Raw genomic sequence first — 12,896 nt, forward strand, 5'->3', positions numbered from 1 at the left:
ATGGTGGTAGGGAATTGTTCGGAAGAATCATTTTTCCCATAGAGACCAGTGTTTCTATTCTGAATAACCCATGCCTGATGAATTTTGGATTTCAGAATGAGCTAATTGTTTCCTTTTCACTTAGAAGTACTGGAGCCTACTCAAAAGACACAGATTTAAAATAAACAATGTTGAACTCAGGCTTTAAGAACCAGGATGGAATTAATCTACATATAAAATCCACAACTAATTTCCTCAAAACTTTTGTAGCTAGAGCAATATCATTTGCTAAATGGATAATGTTTTATTTCTGTTATTGTTAAACAAATGAAAGTTACAAAACCTTACTGATCCATTGCAAATCGTTAGGTTACAATTTATCTTCAATCTACCCCTAAATATCTAGCAACAGGACAACTTACCATATTCTGGTTTATAACTCTGAGAAGACATTTTATCTTTATGCCTATTTTTGGAATAGCTTCTGTAATCTGGAACAAAGCTTCTTCGGTCAATGCTGTCTGTGGTCTGAGTATGACTTGGTAAACAAGTGGTATAGTGCAATCCTGCCATTGACAGCATGCCCTGAATAGCTTCTTCCTCTATACTTGTCGAGGTAGGACATTCCCTAAAAAAAGAAAGACCAGAAGTACAGCTACATACATATACACGTAGTATGTGTATTCCTGTTCAGTGTCATTTTGTTGAAATTATCTCCAATAATTTTGTATTATAGATCTCCTATATAATTACTCACATTTTATTTGCATTTTCATTTCTAGATGGCTTCTCTGTGATTTGAAACAGGTCCTGTGTTACTTTATTTTCCTCTTTAAAATTTGAAGTTACTTCTTGTTTTTCATCATCTCCTGAGCTTTCCGATTCCTCTAGTGAGGAATCCTTTTGCTGGAGGGAGAGAAAATTATTTATGCATTCCACTGACTTAAACATAATCAGTGATTTAAATTGTAATTGAGTCATCAGAAAGAGAATAGGGTTTTTTTCAGTCAAATACTGTAGTGAATGTGAAAAGATTGCTGAAATGTCTTAGTGTGAATCCTAACTTTAACACTGTTATTTGGAACAACCCATTCAAGAGTAGTCTGCAATTTAAGAATCTTCTTAAACTCACTGTTCTTGATCAAACAGGTGACAGCTGAGGCCTAGAGGCCCTTTTCCCAGCTTCATTTGGTATACTAGTTCTCCTCTTTCTTTGATCAGAAGACCCTTGGGACAATTGTGGATTGACTAATGCAATATACTCTATGTGAAGCTGCCCTTGAAATCAACTAAAAGGTTCCAATAGATCCAGATTCAAAAGCACAAACAGTAATAGGCATGACTCTGTATTTTCATGTGACACATCTTTTTAAATTGCAATGGTTGCCTCTACAAGTCCAGGTGGGATCATAGGTACCAATCCTACATATAAGACATATAAAACACTACCTGGCACAGGGCTAGATTATTTGTGGAACTACCTATTTTCTATAGTTTCTGCCTTGCCAGTTGGTACTGATAGACTAGACATGTTCCAGATTTCTTCAGTTAAACAGTGTTGTTTATAAGTCCCAGGAAGCATGCATTCTCTGTCACAGCATTTACCCTGTGCAATGAGATCTCTTCTGAAATCCATAGGGCTTTCACCTTGTTAGTATTTCATATGGTCTTGAAAAGCTTCTCCCAAGTCTTGAATTAAGATGGTTGAAAACCTTTGTTAGATGTATATTTGCCTATGTTTTTGCAGTATGAGATTGAATAGCATTTCGTTTTATATTTTTATTGCTTGATCTATTTAGTCAATTTGCAGTTGGGAAATCTTAAATAAATGAATATAAAGGTCAAATATGATGAAAAATAAGATACAAATGTCCCCATATACATGAGTAATCCATATTAAATATAACAAATGGGGGTGGGAATTGTGTGAATTAAAAAGAGCATCCACTCACTACAGATTCAATTGCTATTCAATATGGATTAGTCATATTTTTAATCATGGTCACACATTATGATCAGTCAAGAATCAAGAACATTGAACAGGAAAGAAGCAATTTCCAGTTTTTAAAACAGGCATCTTAGACTCAGGGGGAAATTATTTTGTAAAACTCCTAATATTGTATACTGTATATTGTGTTCAGTCTAACTCACTCATCTTGAGTAGCTAATCTTTTATTTAGTCATACACAGAAGTCTTTTTTGCTATTTTTTCCATACATCTTTTTTCCATACATTTTTTCCAGGCATCTTTACCTGGTTAGTGCAATCAGGTTCAGATTCTTCTGAATCAGAAATATCAGAATATTCTGAGCTGCCATTCCTGAGTTCTGATTTCACACTTTCAAAAAACACTGAAAACAAAAAGAGGGACATTAGATTTTTCATTACATACATTATGTTTTATTTTCTTTTTTGGCCAATCTCTTAATCCCACAACAGTTCATTGCTTAGAAGGAAATAGAATTTGGTATCAGAACAATAATAAACTGCAGTGCTTAAATTTCTTTTCTAATTTTCTCTCTTGCCTCATTCTCATAAATTTAAACTCAACCAATTTCCCTACATGTGAATAAATTAACAAATCTATATCAATTATTACTATCTATTATTATTTAGAAACACCATCTCTGCCTAGCTTTAGGTAGAATGTAAAAATCTTAAATTTTACTTATGTTCTAATGGATTTTAAACTCTACAAATTTGTGTTTCAAATTCTTGTGTTCCACTGGTGGTACCCATTTTAGAACTAAAATGATGATAGTAAATATTAAATTGTTTTGAAATTCTAAATAATCTGAATATAAAAATTCAAAATCGCTTTTAAAACCTTTGCAGCACGTAATATAGTATATTTCTACTAAATATATGGACACAGTCTTGTTCAGTAGTGTTGGGCGAACCGAACTTGCAAAGTTCAGGTTCGTGCCGAACTTTGCAAAGTTTGTATTCGGCATTCGCTCGAACACCGCGAAGCGCCGCTGCCCGGGAGGAGAGTGGGGAATCCCACGATGGGATTCCGGGGACAGGGCTTTGACATCACAGAGACTCCTTCCTGGCCAGCCGAAACGGGGAGGAAGGAGTCTAAGTCAAAGCCCCGCCCCCAGAATCCCATCGTGGGATTCCCCACCTCCTTTTGCTTGCAGCGCCGCTGCGGCATCCTTTTCCATAAAAGTAAAAAGAAGCAAAAGGAGGTGGGGAATTCCCCACCTCCTTGTTTATTTTTACAGAAAAGGACGCCGCAGTGGCGCTGCTGCTGTTCGGGTTTGGCGAACTCACCCGAACTTCATGGCAAAGTTCGGGTGAGTTCGCCGAACCCGAACTTTGTCGGGTTCGCCCAACACTATTGTTCAGCATATGTAAAAAAAAGTTTGTCAGATATAACAAAATGGTATATGAAAGAATTAATGTTCCTCTGTTTAATATTTGAAAAAGTTCTAAAAAATTATCCCTCCTTCTTTTGTGGCATTGTGAAGCTAGCCTGATTATGAAATCACATCCATCAATAATGTATATAGCAAGTGGATACGTAAAAATAAAGGAAGAAAAAGTATGAATTACTAATTCAAGAAAAAATAGACATACTGTTCAGTGGTTTCTGTGTATCTTCATGGCCATCTGCTTCCTGGGACTTCGGCTCTTCTGTTTTAATAGTTCTTTTCTTCTCATCCTCATCTTCACTGTCTGCTGTGTACAGACTTGGATCTCTGAAGGTTTGCCGTTCATCTCTGTCACAAAATAATCGGTTCTAAATGATATCCATTAGGAGTTTTCTCTTTATTATTTTCTCATCTTTAAAAAAAGTTATATCTAATGTTCACTATAAATATTAAAAACTCCAAACTAAAAATCTATTTAAATATTTTTCTCCTTTATCAAGTCATACTGTCTTTTTATTGATGAATTTTTGAAGAGAATGCAGAATTGTTTGGGGTTTTTTTTTCTTTTATAAAAGGTTGATTTAAGTCCTTTTAACATTAGTATTCACACTTTATATACTGAGTAGCTATCAGAGCCTTTACTTAGGTCTCCTTTCAGCCAAACTTTTCTCAGAACACATCACTCCATATAGCAAAAACTAGCTGGATTTATCTCCCCTTTTAAAACGAAATCTGCACAGTACTTCCTGGAGGGTTTTTTTAATTCCATGTCAAGTTCATAAATAGAGAATCAGGGTCATCCACAAACCTAAATCTAGCTTTACAAGTTAACAGCACATTTCCTGCCCCAAATTCTTTCCTTTTAAAAAGTTCCATATAACTATGTCCATTTCTCAGCCTCAATCGATCAATTGAAGTGAACAGAATTAGCAAAGTTCAATAAAGCAAAAGTTATGTAACATTTGTTTGTTACCTAATTATTCTTCCATTTGACAACAAAAGTCGTAAATCATTGTCTTTTGTTCTCCATTCTGGAACAGTGGAAGATGGTTGAAGTGGCTTGTTAAACCTTTCGTTCAATTTATAATTTGCTGTGCTCTAAAAGCAAGAAACAAAACAAGATTCTATTTTAAAAACTCTGTGCACATTACTGGTGATGCAGTTTGCCTATAAGCAAAAGAAGAAATAATGCATTATTAATAATAACTATAACACAGGTTTATATGTACAAATTATCATAGCCAAATAGGAAATTATTAAATTCTGTACTTCATAATACCGGAGTCTACTTCCATTCTCTGGATTAATGAGGCTTGGCACACATAATTATACATATTGCATCAACATGTCAAGAAGGATATTGAATAGGTAAGACTAATATGCTCAAGTGGAGTTTGCTGGCAGATAGCAATGTCCGAATGTGTTTGCTGGCAGAGTTTGCTGGCAGATAGGCTGTCCGAATGTGGAGACACAGAGTCCAGCCCATTTGTTGATCTGTCGATTGAATGCACCAAAAGTGTTTTCTTTTTGGCCAACGATAAAGCCAAAAAGACGCCATCATTTTGGCAGTTTAGTTTGATATGGACACAAAATAAAGAAATAAAACATGTCAAGAAGATAGCCTACACAAGTATAGCTGGAATTGATGACTTCTAGCATTATTGCACAATGTGGAACTATAAAAACAACTTTAAGAACTCACATAAAATATCACCATAGCAAAACTTGATCTAGATATCAGAATCTTTCATTATTTTCTTAGCATCCTAACAGTAAGCAGTAATATAAAACAGCACTAGTATACTACAGTATCAGTTTGACAGAGATGGACCTGGAAATGTATAACATAATCTTTAATACTAAACTCTTATATTTCTTTTAATCTACATTTGCTAAATTATTTGAGCTGATATATTATGTAAGCACACAATATTTTAGCAGCAATAAATTACAATCGTATCATAGTATTTTGTACCCAGCTTTTTTGTATTTTATTTCATTCTAACTTGTAATACTTGCCTCTTCCCATGGGGACATTTCTAATCTCTTAAGAACTTCCCTCGTGTGGAGCTCCAGAATGTCCAGATTAGAAGGTGTTTTGATAGACTGATCTCGTAGCTTCCTTGCTCTTCTTCTGGAATGATGAATAGAGGCCAATTCACTTGAAACTTGACACACAACAGTTCCCTGAGTTTTTGTTGGTTTGTTGTTATCTTCCTTTAAGAAAAATAAAGTCATTTAAAACAGGTCATTTGTACAATTTCAGATTTAGATAACGATGCACCAAGATAAGAAGGGAAAAATATTGGAAAGGGCTATTCCTTCTTCTTCTTTCACTGTAACAGTGGACAATCATTCCAGCAGCAGTGCTCTGAGAGGAAGGGCAAGATACAATTGTAGAGCCCTTGAAAATCCAGAGGAAAATATTCTGGCACATCTTGTATCATATCTTACCCAGTATAACTCTTATCTCATCCCAAATGCAGCCTCTGGATACCTACAGGATATCCCTACGCTAGCATGTCTTCTTGTAAAACAGTATTTTTGAGACTGTATGCAGTATAAAATAATAGAAAATTTAACAATCCAGCTCATTAAACTAATTTCCATATGATTCAAACCATTATTCAATCCCGCCCTAATTGTTTCCCCAATAAAATGATGCAAATTTCCACCATCATAATTAAATGTCTTTTATTCATACCTCTACAGATCGAATTACTTTAGAAAGTTGCTTAATTAGCTGTCCAGGCCTAATATTGTCTGGAATTTCAAAGGCATGTTCTGTTACAAGCTGTAAGCAAAATAAAAGAAAATCAGCTAAATTCTAAATATAAATGAAAAATGCTACTGCATTATGAAAAATAAAAAAATACTGCATTTTTAAATGTAAAACTTACATCTTTTTTCATCCATAGCTTTAAAGCCGTAAGTAAAGCTTTCACTCCTTGTATTAAGAATGTTTGGGGCTGAAAACCATCTTCTTTAAGCTCTGGAAGTGAGAAATTAAGATTAGGTTAATATTGTTTCAGTAATATTCCATCAAGCAGTATCTACCTTATCTCAGCCTTTGGTAAAATCTGACCGAAATATTTAAAATTATTATGAAAATAAAATTGGACTTTTTTGCTTGTATACACAATGTTAAATGATTATGTTGTTACAATTACACCTATTTATTATTATAGTCCAAATAGAATTCCTAACTTGTTTTAACAACACATATTAAAAATAAACAATAACAAATCAGCACATTTGCAAGAATCAGAATTAAAGGAATTAGGCACTGAAAGATTCTTTAAAAACCTATATAATAACTTAGTATACTATATGTAAATGATCTAATTTGACATTAATTCAAGACTGTCCTGATGACTATTATACTTTCAAAAGTCAAACAATACTAAAAGGTTATTTGTGGCCCCTTAAAATTAAAAAAAAAAACCTATTAAATCATAACTGCATATGCAATTCTATCTGCATCTCATACAATATATAATCCATAAAAAGCTTATGCAAATTGGTTAATATAGCATAAAATTCTGTTGTTTTTTATGCAACAAATAGTTAGCTCTCCAGAAATTATAGCAATGAGTAAATACAGATGTTGCATTTCATTAGTTAGATAACACTACTGATGTGAATGAGTCCGTATTCTCAGTAGATTCCATTTCTTTGGCACAGGCTGACAGAAAGGACATAGAACCAATTTGTTTCATCTGCAAATGAAAATGCTTCTCAATTTGGTTTTTAAATTGAACTAAAATTGGGCATGGCTGCCTGGTTCACTTCTGAAGAACAGATGGTAGCCAGATTCATTGTTTAGAAATGTGCATGCTCACAAGAATATCTCTTCCATATCATAATAAAAAAACAATTTTGGTTTAGAAATAAATTTAATAAAAGGCTTCCTATTATTCTTCCTTTTTGATGATCAATTTATTTTGTTTTTACCTACACTGCTGCTATCTTGATATTATTAACCCTAGTGAAACAAACCAGCTATCTGAAGTTTTCCTTACTTTTTCTCAGAAACTTTCAATTGGTGATTAATACATTTATTATTTGAACTATATTATTGTGTACATTTTATTTACACATGCTACCAGATAATTCAGAATGTACTGTTAACTATCAGAACCTTCCCAAGGATCTAGGACAGTTAAGGTACCATTATAAGATACAGGTATGCTTTGTAGTGATCATCTTCATTCAGATCTTATTTCCACAAAACATCTTGATTCCTTACGTTTTTAATATTTTTTTCCATTGGATCGTGTGCCTGCCAACATTTTGTGCAGTCAAAATTCCACTGCAATGTCTTGGCTGTTTATTAAGGGGGGTGTTGAGCACAAATTTTATTTCAATGTTTTACCATACAGCTTCAGATTGTTCATGTAAAGGAGATGGGATAACCTGGCAGATATTTTTGATGCCTCGTAGCCATGGTCTAAGTTATTCAATATGGTTGGCACAGTAATCACTGCCATGACAAAGGAGACAGTGAGTATCCTTGAAAGATTCCTCTCTTGATATTAAACTCTCTCAGTGCCATTGATCTTTGTACAAATCTTCTGATGTTTCTATTGACTCCTTCGAGGCACTTGATTATCCAATTATGTGGCAGGGAGTTGAATGGCTTCTTAAATCAATCGATGCTACATTCAAGTTGGTCTTCCTTCCCTTTCAGTTTTCCAGAATAATCTTGTCAATTAGAAAATGATTTTTCTGTTCCTCTGCTGTTTGCTAGTTTTGATTCTTCTACTTCTTTAGTTAGAAAGCTGTGTTCTTTCTAAGGTAGAGAGGGTACCTGGTTTTGGAATGAAAACAATTAAATAGTGGTGCTGGCTTCCTCTACAGCCAACTCCCCCTGGTTTGCCTCTACAGTCTGAGCTGCTTCTTGCAAGGCTTTCTTTGTCCTTAGTAGAACTTTGCAATTCTTGCAATTCTGCTTCCATGAATACTTTAATTTACAGTATAAATCAATGTTGATTTGTTAACCTCTGTTCTGTCATTTCCGATTCTAGATATTGCTCTTTCCAGAACTGGTGCATTCATTTAACATATTTTCTTCTTGTTGAATTTATCTATAATAACATATTATTATTTCTTTGTTTTCTATCTTGGTATGTTTGTGACAGTTAAACAACTTTCCTTCTAATAGTTCTGCAGCTGTTGGCCCTAGTTGCTCAGCCAACAGTCTTGAGTCCTGCAACCTATCTAAATCTCCAGGAACTGGAACATCTAGTGCAATCCTTGTTGACTTAAGTGATAACTGAGCTAGTAAGAGTTTCTGTAAATTATATCTTACAATATTGTTTATGGGAGAGACACTCTTTGTCTGACTCTCAAGAGACCTGTCGAGAATAGCTGAACCTCTGGCATAGCTATCATGTTCCTCAGTGCACACAGGCCCCCCACAACCATGCCATGTTTTATTATTATTACTATCAACAACAAGGAAAAGCCAAAGAGATTGGCTAGAACTCTAAATCATGCATAGGCAATCCTGCAGCTATGGGAAGCCATCTGTGCAGCCATCTGTGCCAGCACGGGTGTACAAATCACTAAAATTGTGCATGGTAGGATAATCTGCAGGGATAGCTATTTCACAGAGTATCTTCACTATGAATCATGTGCTAGCTAAACTGTTACCTGGCAATCTTGGGGATCAGGATTTACATAGTAATAACAGCATAATCCAGAAAGAGAATGCTGTAGAAGAGGTGAAAATGAGTAGGTACTTAAGAAAAACTAGTGGGAATTAAACAGCAGTCAGTTTAGAGTAGGAAAATAATTATTTTCATATCCATAAAACTGTACTTGGCATCATTATTTGAAAACATATCCCGAAGGGGGGGGGGGGGATGCATTTACTTCATTTGTCAAAGCCTTTGAATATTGCAAAGGATGATATATGAAGGCCTGCTACTATTCAAATGCAAACATTTAAACTAGTATAGCTTGCATAATATTTTAAGACTGGATAAACTAGCTACCTTGATTTTTCTTAATTGCAAATATAAATAACTTGCTTCTCTGGCTATAATGTGCTCACAGACCTAGTAAATCATTGTAAAAAAAAAAGTCTGCTCTCAGATCCTTCTTAAAATATTAAATTAGTTAGTTACCTTTCAAAGTTTCCATTAAGTTTTTGGCCACAAACCAACAGATGGCTTCAAAAAAAGGAAATTTGAAAAGATCTGGAGTTTTTAATCTTTTCTCCATTTCATAACACCTAAATAAACAATTCAGAAGGATTATTTTATATAAATATGCAATCACTGTTCAATTTGTTCATGATGTGTAACAAAATAAAATTTTCCCTAACAATGAAAATGTATTAAAATACCTAATAAAGTGTAGTAAATCCCACTTGACAATTTTTTCATGTTCTAGGATTAAGAGTTCCATCCACTGCATTCAGATATATGAATATATTTTTATAAATTCTACGAATTCAACCATTAAGAGACAGATATTTGCTATTAGAAGTAATTGTTGCCTGTGACTAATGGTTTAATGACTCTTCAGAGTCACAATAGCCCCCGGAAGTGCTTTATGGCCCATAAAGCATTTCAAGACATTGTAGAACATTATGCTACCTTCGCCTCTCCCAGAGGCGAAGATTACAAGATTATTTGGGGGCTTTGGAAACCTGTTCACATTTATGACATATCGCCTTGAATAAGTGCCTTGAAATCATATGATTGCCAGATGCTATATTCTCTGACGGCTTTTCTAGAATGTCAACGAAGAAGGGGACATTCCACTCCATTTTCCCAGTAGAGGATGTCCCCTCTTCTCCATGTAGGGAAGGAAATTGCCCCACATGGAGAAACGGGTCAGAAAGCTGGCATGTGCTAGTATTTTCTCGACCCCTCTGGAAGTGCTCTGAAACGGTTCGTAGGGGAGGAGAAAACACTAGCAAACACCAGTGTTCTCATGATTATTCCTTCGGGGTGGGGGTGGCAGAAAGGGGGCCGAGTCTCCCAGCTATGCTTGAAAGTCCAAGTTCTCTCCCTGCCTCAGGAAACTCAGGAGGTCCAGGCCCTCTCCCCCAACAGCCAGTTTAACAACCACAACTGAGAGAATTTGGATTGTGGTTGTTGAGTGAAGTGATTCTGTGACATATCACTTAATGACCACTTCACCCAACAACCAAGGTTCTAGGGCCAATTTTAGTAATAAGCGAAGGACTAGCCTTAGTCATAAGCGGAGGACTATCAATAACTTAATATTTTCAGTAACTCTAGTTTATAATTTATTATTATTTAGTATATGATGAGAACATGACAGAAGAGAAGTAACATATATACACAGTCCACATAATTATATATAAATTTCTATGAGGGTATGGCAGTTGCCTCATAACTGGATGTCCAATTCAGGTGAATGCCTCTGGCGTTGCTTTGTGCAGGTCTTCTAGAGAACCAGAGAACACATGTCATGGGTAATCTTGCCCTAGTCCATATATCAGCATCACAATCACAAGAAGAGGAATCTTTCCATCCTCACTGATGTTGGCCAGAGGCACTTCTTCCAATATCCCACCTAATTCTGTTCAATTTCAATCAGACAGAGCAAGCAGGTCAAAACTACCATATTTTTCAGAGTATAAGATGCACTTTTTTCCTCCCTAAAAGAGACTGAAAATTCAGGTGTGTCTTATACTCTTAATGTAGCTTTTTTCAGAGATTTTTTTCCAGCCCTAACTAGGTGCTAATGATCTTCCCAGCTCTTATCCACTTGCAAGCTCCTTCATTTTTACTCTCTGTGAAGAATGTTATCCAAGCCCAAAGTCTTTGCCGTTTGTTTCATTGCTCTAACTTGCTCCAGATGTTTCTTTCCAGCCCTAACCAGGTGCTAGCAATGTTCCCAGCTCTTAAGACTTCAAGCTCTTTCATTGTTACTCTTTGTGAAGAATGTTTTTCAAGACCTAAGTCTTTGCAGGGTTTTTTTAATTGCTCTAACTTGCTCCAGATGTTTCTTTCAAGCCATAGCCAGGTGCTAATGTTTTCCCAGCTCTTAATGGCTTGCAAACTCTTTCATTGTTACTCTCTCAGAATAAGGTTTTTTTAAAGCCCTAGCCAGGGGATAAAATAATGTGATGAAGGTGACCAGACTAAGGATGCTAGCCAGGTGAATATCTGGTAAGCAGATTCTTTTCCCTATTTTCCTCCCAAAAAACTAAGGTGTGTCTTATACTCCGAAAAATATGTTAAGTGGTTTGGTAGAGGGATCAGGCCACAAGACAATACCTTGGACCACTCCTCTCTCCAGTCATTCTCAGGATTAAGCTGGTTAGATTTTAAATGAATAGCTGTTTTCATGCCCTGTTACAGAATTTCAATCTTGTGATGGGTTGTGCACTGTCCGGTTGAATAGGGAGGGCCTTGTTGTTCAGCATCCTTGACCATAGTCGAATGAGAGATTGTCTTCCAAAGTGGGGAGGTATGATATTACTAAGTATTGGTAATCAATGCATAGAAGTGGGATGCAATGTACCAGAGATGCATTGTCTCATGGAGTTGGACATCAATCATTTGGATGTGGGTACTACTAAGGCACATGCTGGCATAAATCAAAGCCAATGCTGTTGTTCCTAGGATGTTGGCATCAGAACCCCAGGATATTCTAGCCTTCAATTAACTTTAATTATATTATTATTATTATTATTATTATTATTATTATTATTATTATTAATTATTATTTCTTCACCAGGTATTCCTCTTTCATACCTGTTTAACCAATTTCTGTTTTAATGTAATTTTGTTAAAAAAAGGTAAGCAATTCAGAACAATCTATTTATTTGGAGATCATCAAATAATGATAATCCCTCTATTCTTTGCAAAATATCAGTATGGTGTTTTTAAAAAAAACAGACAATAATATAACACCAATTTAACAAAGACGTGTGTTTACATTTGTAGAAGCAAATAGTTGGATAAAAGAGGAAATTCCAAGTCTAACCTGAGCTGCATGCCAATATTGAGGTTGTGCAAGAAGTTTCCTCCAAAAGCCATACAGTCCTGAGAAGTGAGTACAGCATGAATCCATCCTGAAACAAAAAGTTTAAGGCTAAATATTCACAATATTTTGTTCCTAAAAGCACAACCCAAGCAAGTTATTTTAACAACTCACATATTGTTCAAATCAAAGTTTTTCCATAGTATGACTATCATCTTATTGGATTATCAACACATCAATATCTTTCGGCTGGGCAGTACTGGCCTGCTGTCTCAAAAATGTAACCAAAAAAAAATATCTAAAATCAAATCAGTTTCATCTAATGGTTAAGGCACCAGACTAGAAAGTGGTAGACTGTGAATTCAAGTGCTAGCTTAGTCATGAAAACCAGCTGGTTGACTTTGGGCCAGTCACATTGTCTCAGCCCAAAACACTTCACAGTGTTGTGGTGGTGGGAAAAATAGGAGGAGGAAGGAACATTCAGTATGTGTGTCACCCTAAGCTACTTATAAAATAATAAAGGTGGGATAAACATTTAATGTAAATAAATAAACAACTCTTCCTGCCATA

The 12,896-nt window shown here is 35.3% G+C and overlaps 1 protein-coding gene across 3 annotated transcripts in view; it reads right to left on the reverse strand.

Annotated features, from left to right (window-relative positions):
• The window catches only part of KDM7A (lysine demethylase 7A), a 57,121-nt gene that overhangs the window by 9,091 nt on the left and 35,134 nt on the right, over positions 1–12,896 (reverse strand). For all 3 annotated transcript variants that reach the window (XM_070756320.1, XM_070756321.1, XM_070756322.1), the window contains 10 exons: positions 12,330–12,417; positions 9,488–9,594; positions 6,257–6,348; positions 6,061–6,150; positions 5,376–5,573; positions 4,330–4,454; positions 3,562–3,704; positions 2,233–2,330; positions 737–885; positions 402–607 (listed from right to left, as the gene is read on the reverse strand). In XM_070756320.1, the coding sequence (XP_070612421.1) occupies positions 402–607; positions 737–885; positions 2,233–2,330; positions 3,562–3,704; positions 4,330–4,454; positions 5,376–5,573; positions 6,061–6,150; positions 6,257–6,348; positions 9,488–9,594; positions 12,330–12,417 (1,296 nt within the window). The remainder of the gene's footprint in view (positions 1–401; positions 608–736; positions 886–2,232; positions 2,331–3,561; positions 3,705–4,329; positions 4,455–5,375; positions 5,574–6,060; positions 6,151–6,256; positions 6,349–9,487; positions 9,595–12,329; positions 12,418–12,896) is intronic.

Source organism: Erythrolamprus reginae, chromosome 6 (genome assembly GCF_031021105.1).
Source record: "Erythrolamprus reginae isolate rEryReg1 chromosome 6, rEryReg1.hap1, whole genome shotgun sequence".
NCBI classification, from domain to species: domain Eukaryota; kingdom Metazoa; phylum Chordata; class Lepidosauria; order Squamata; family Dipsadidae; genus Erythrolamprus; species Erythrolamprus reginae.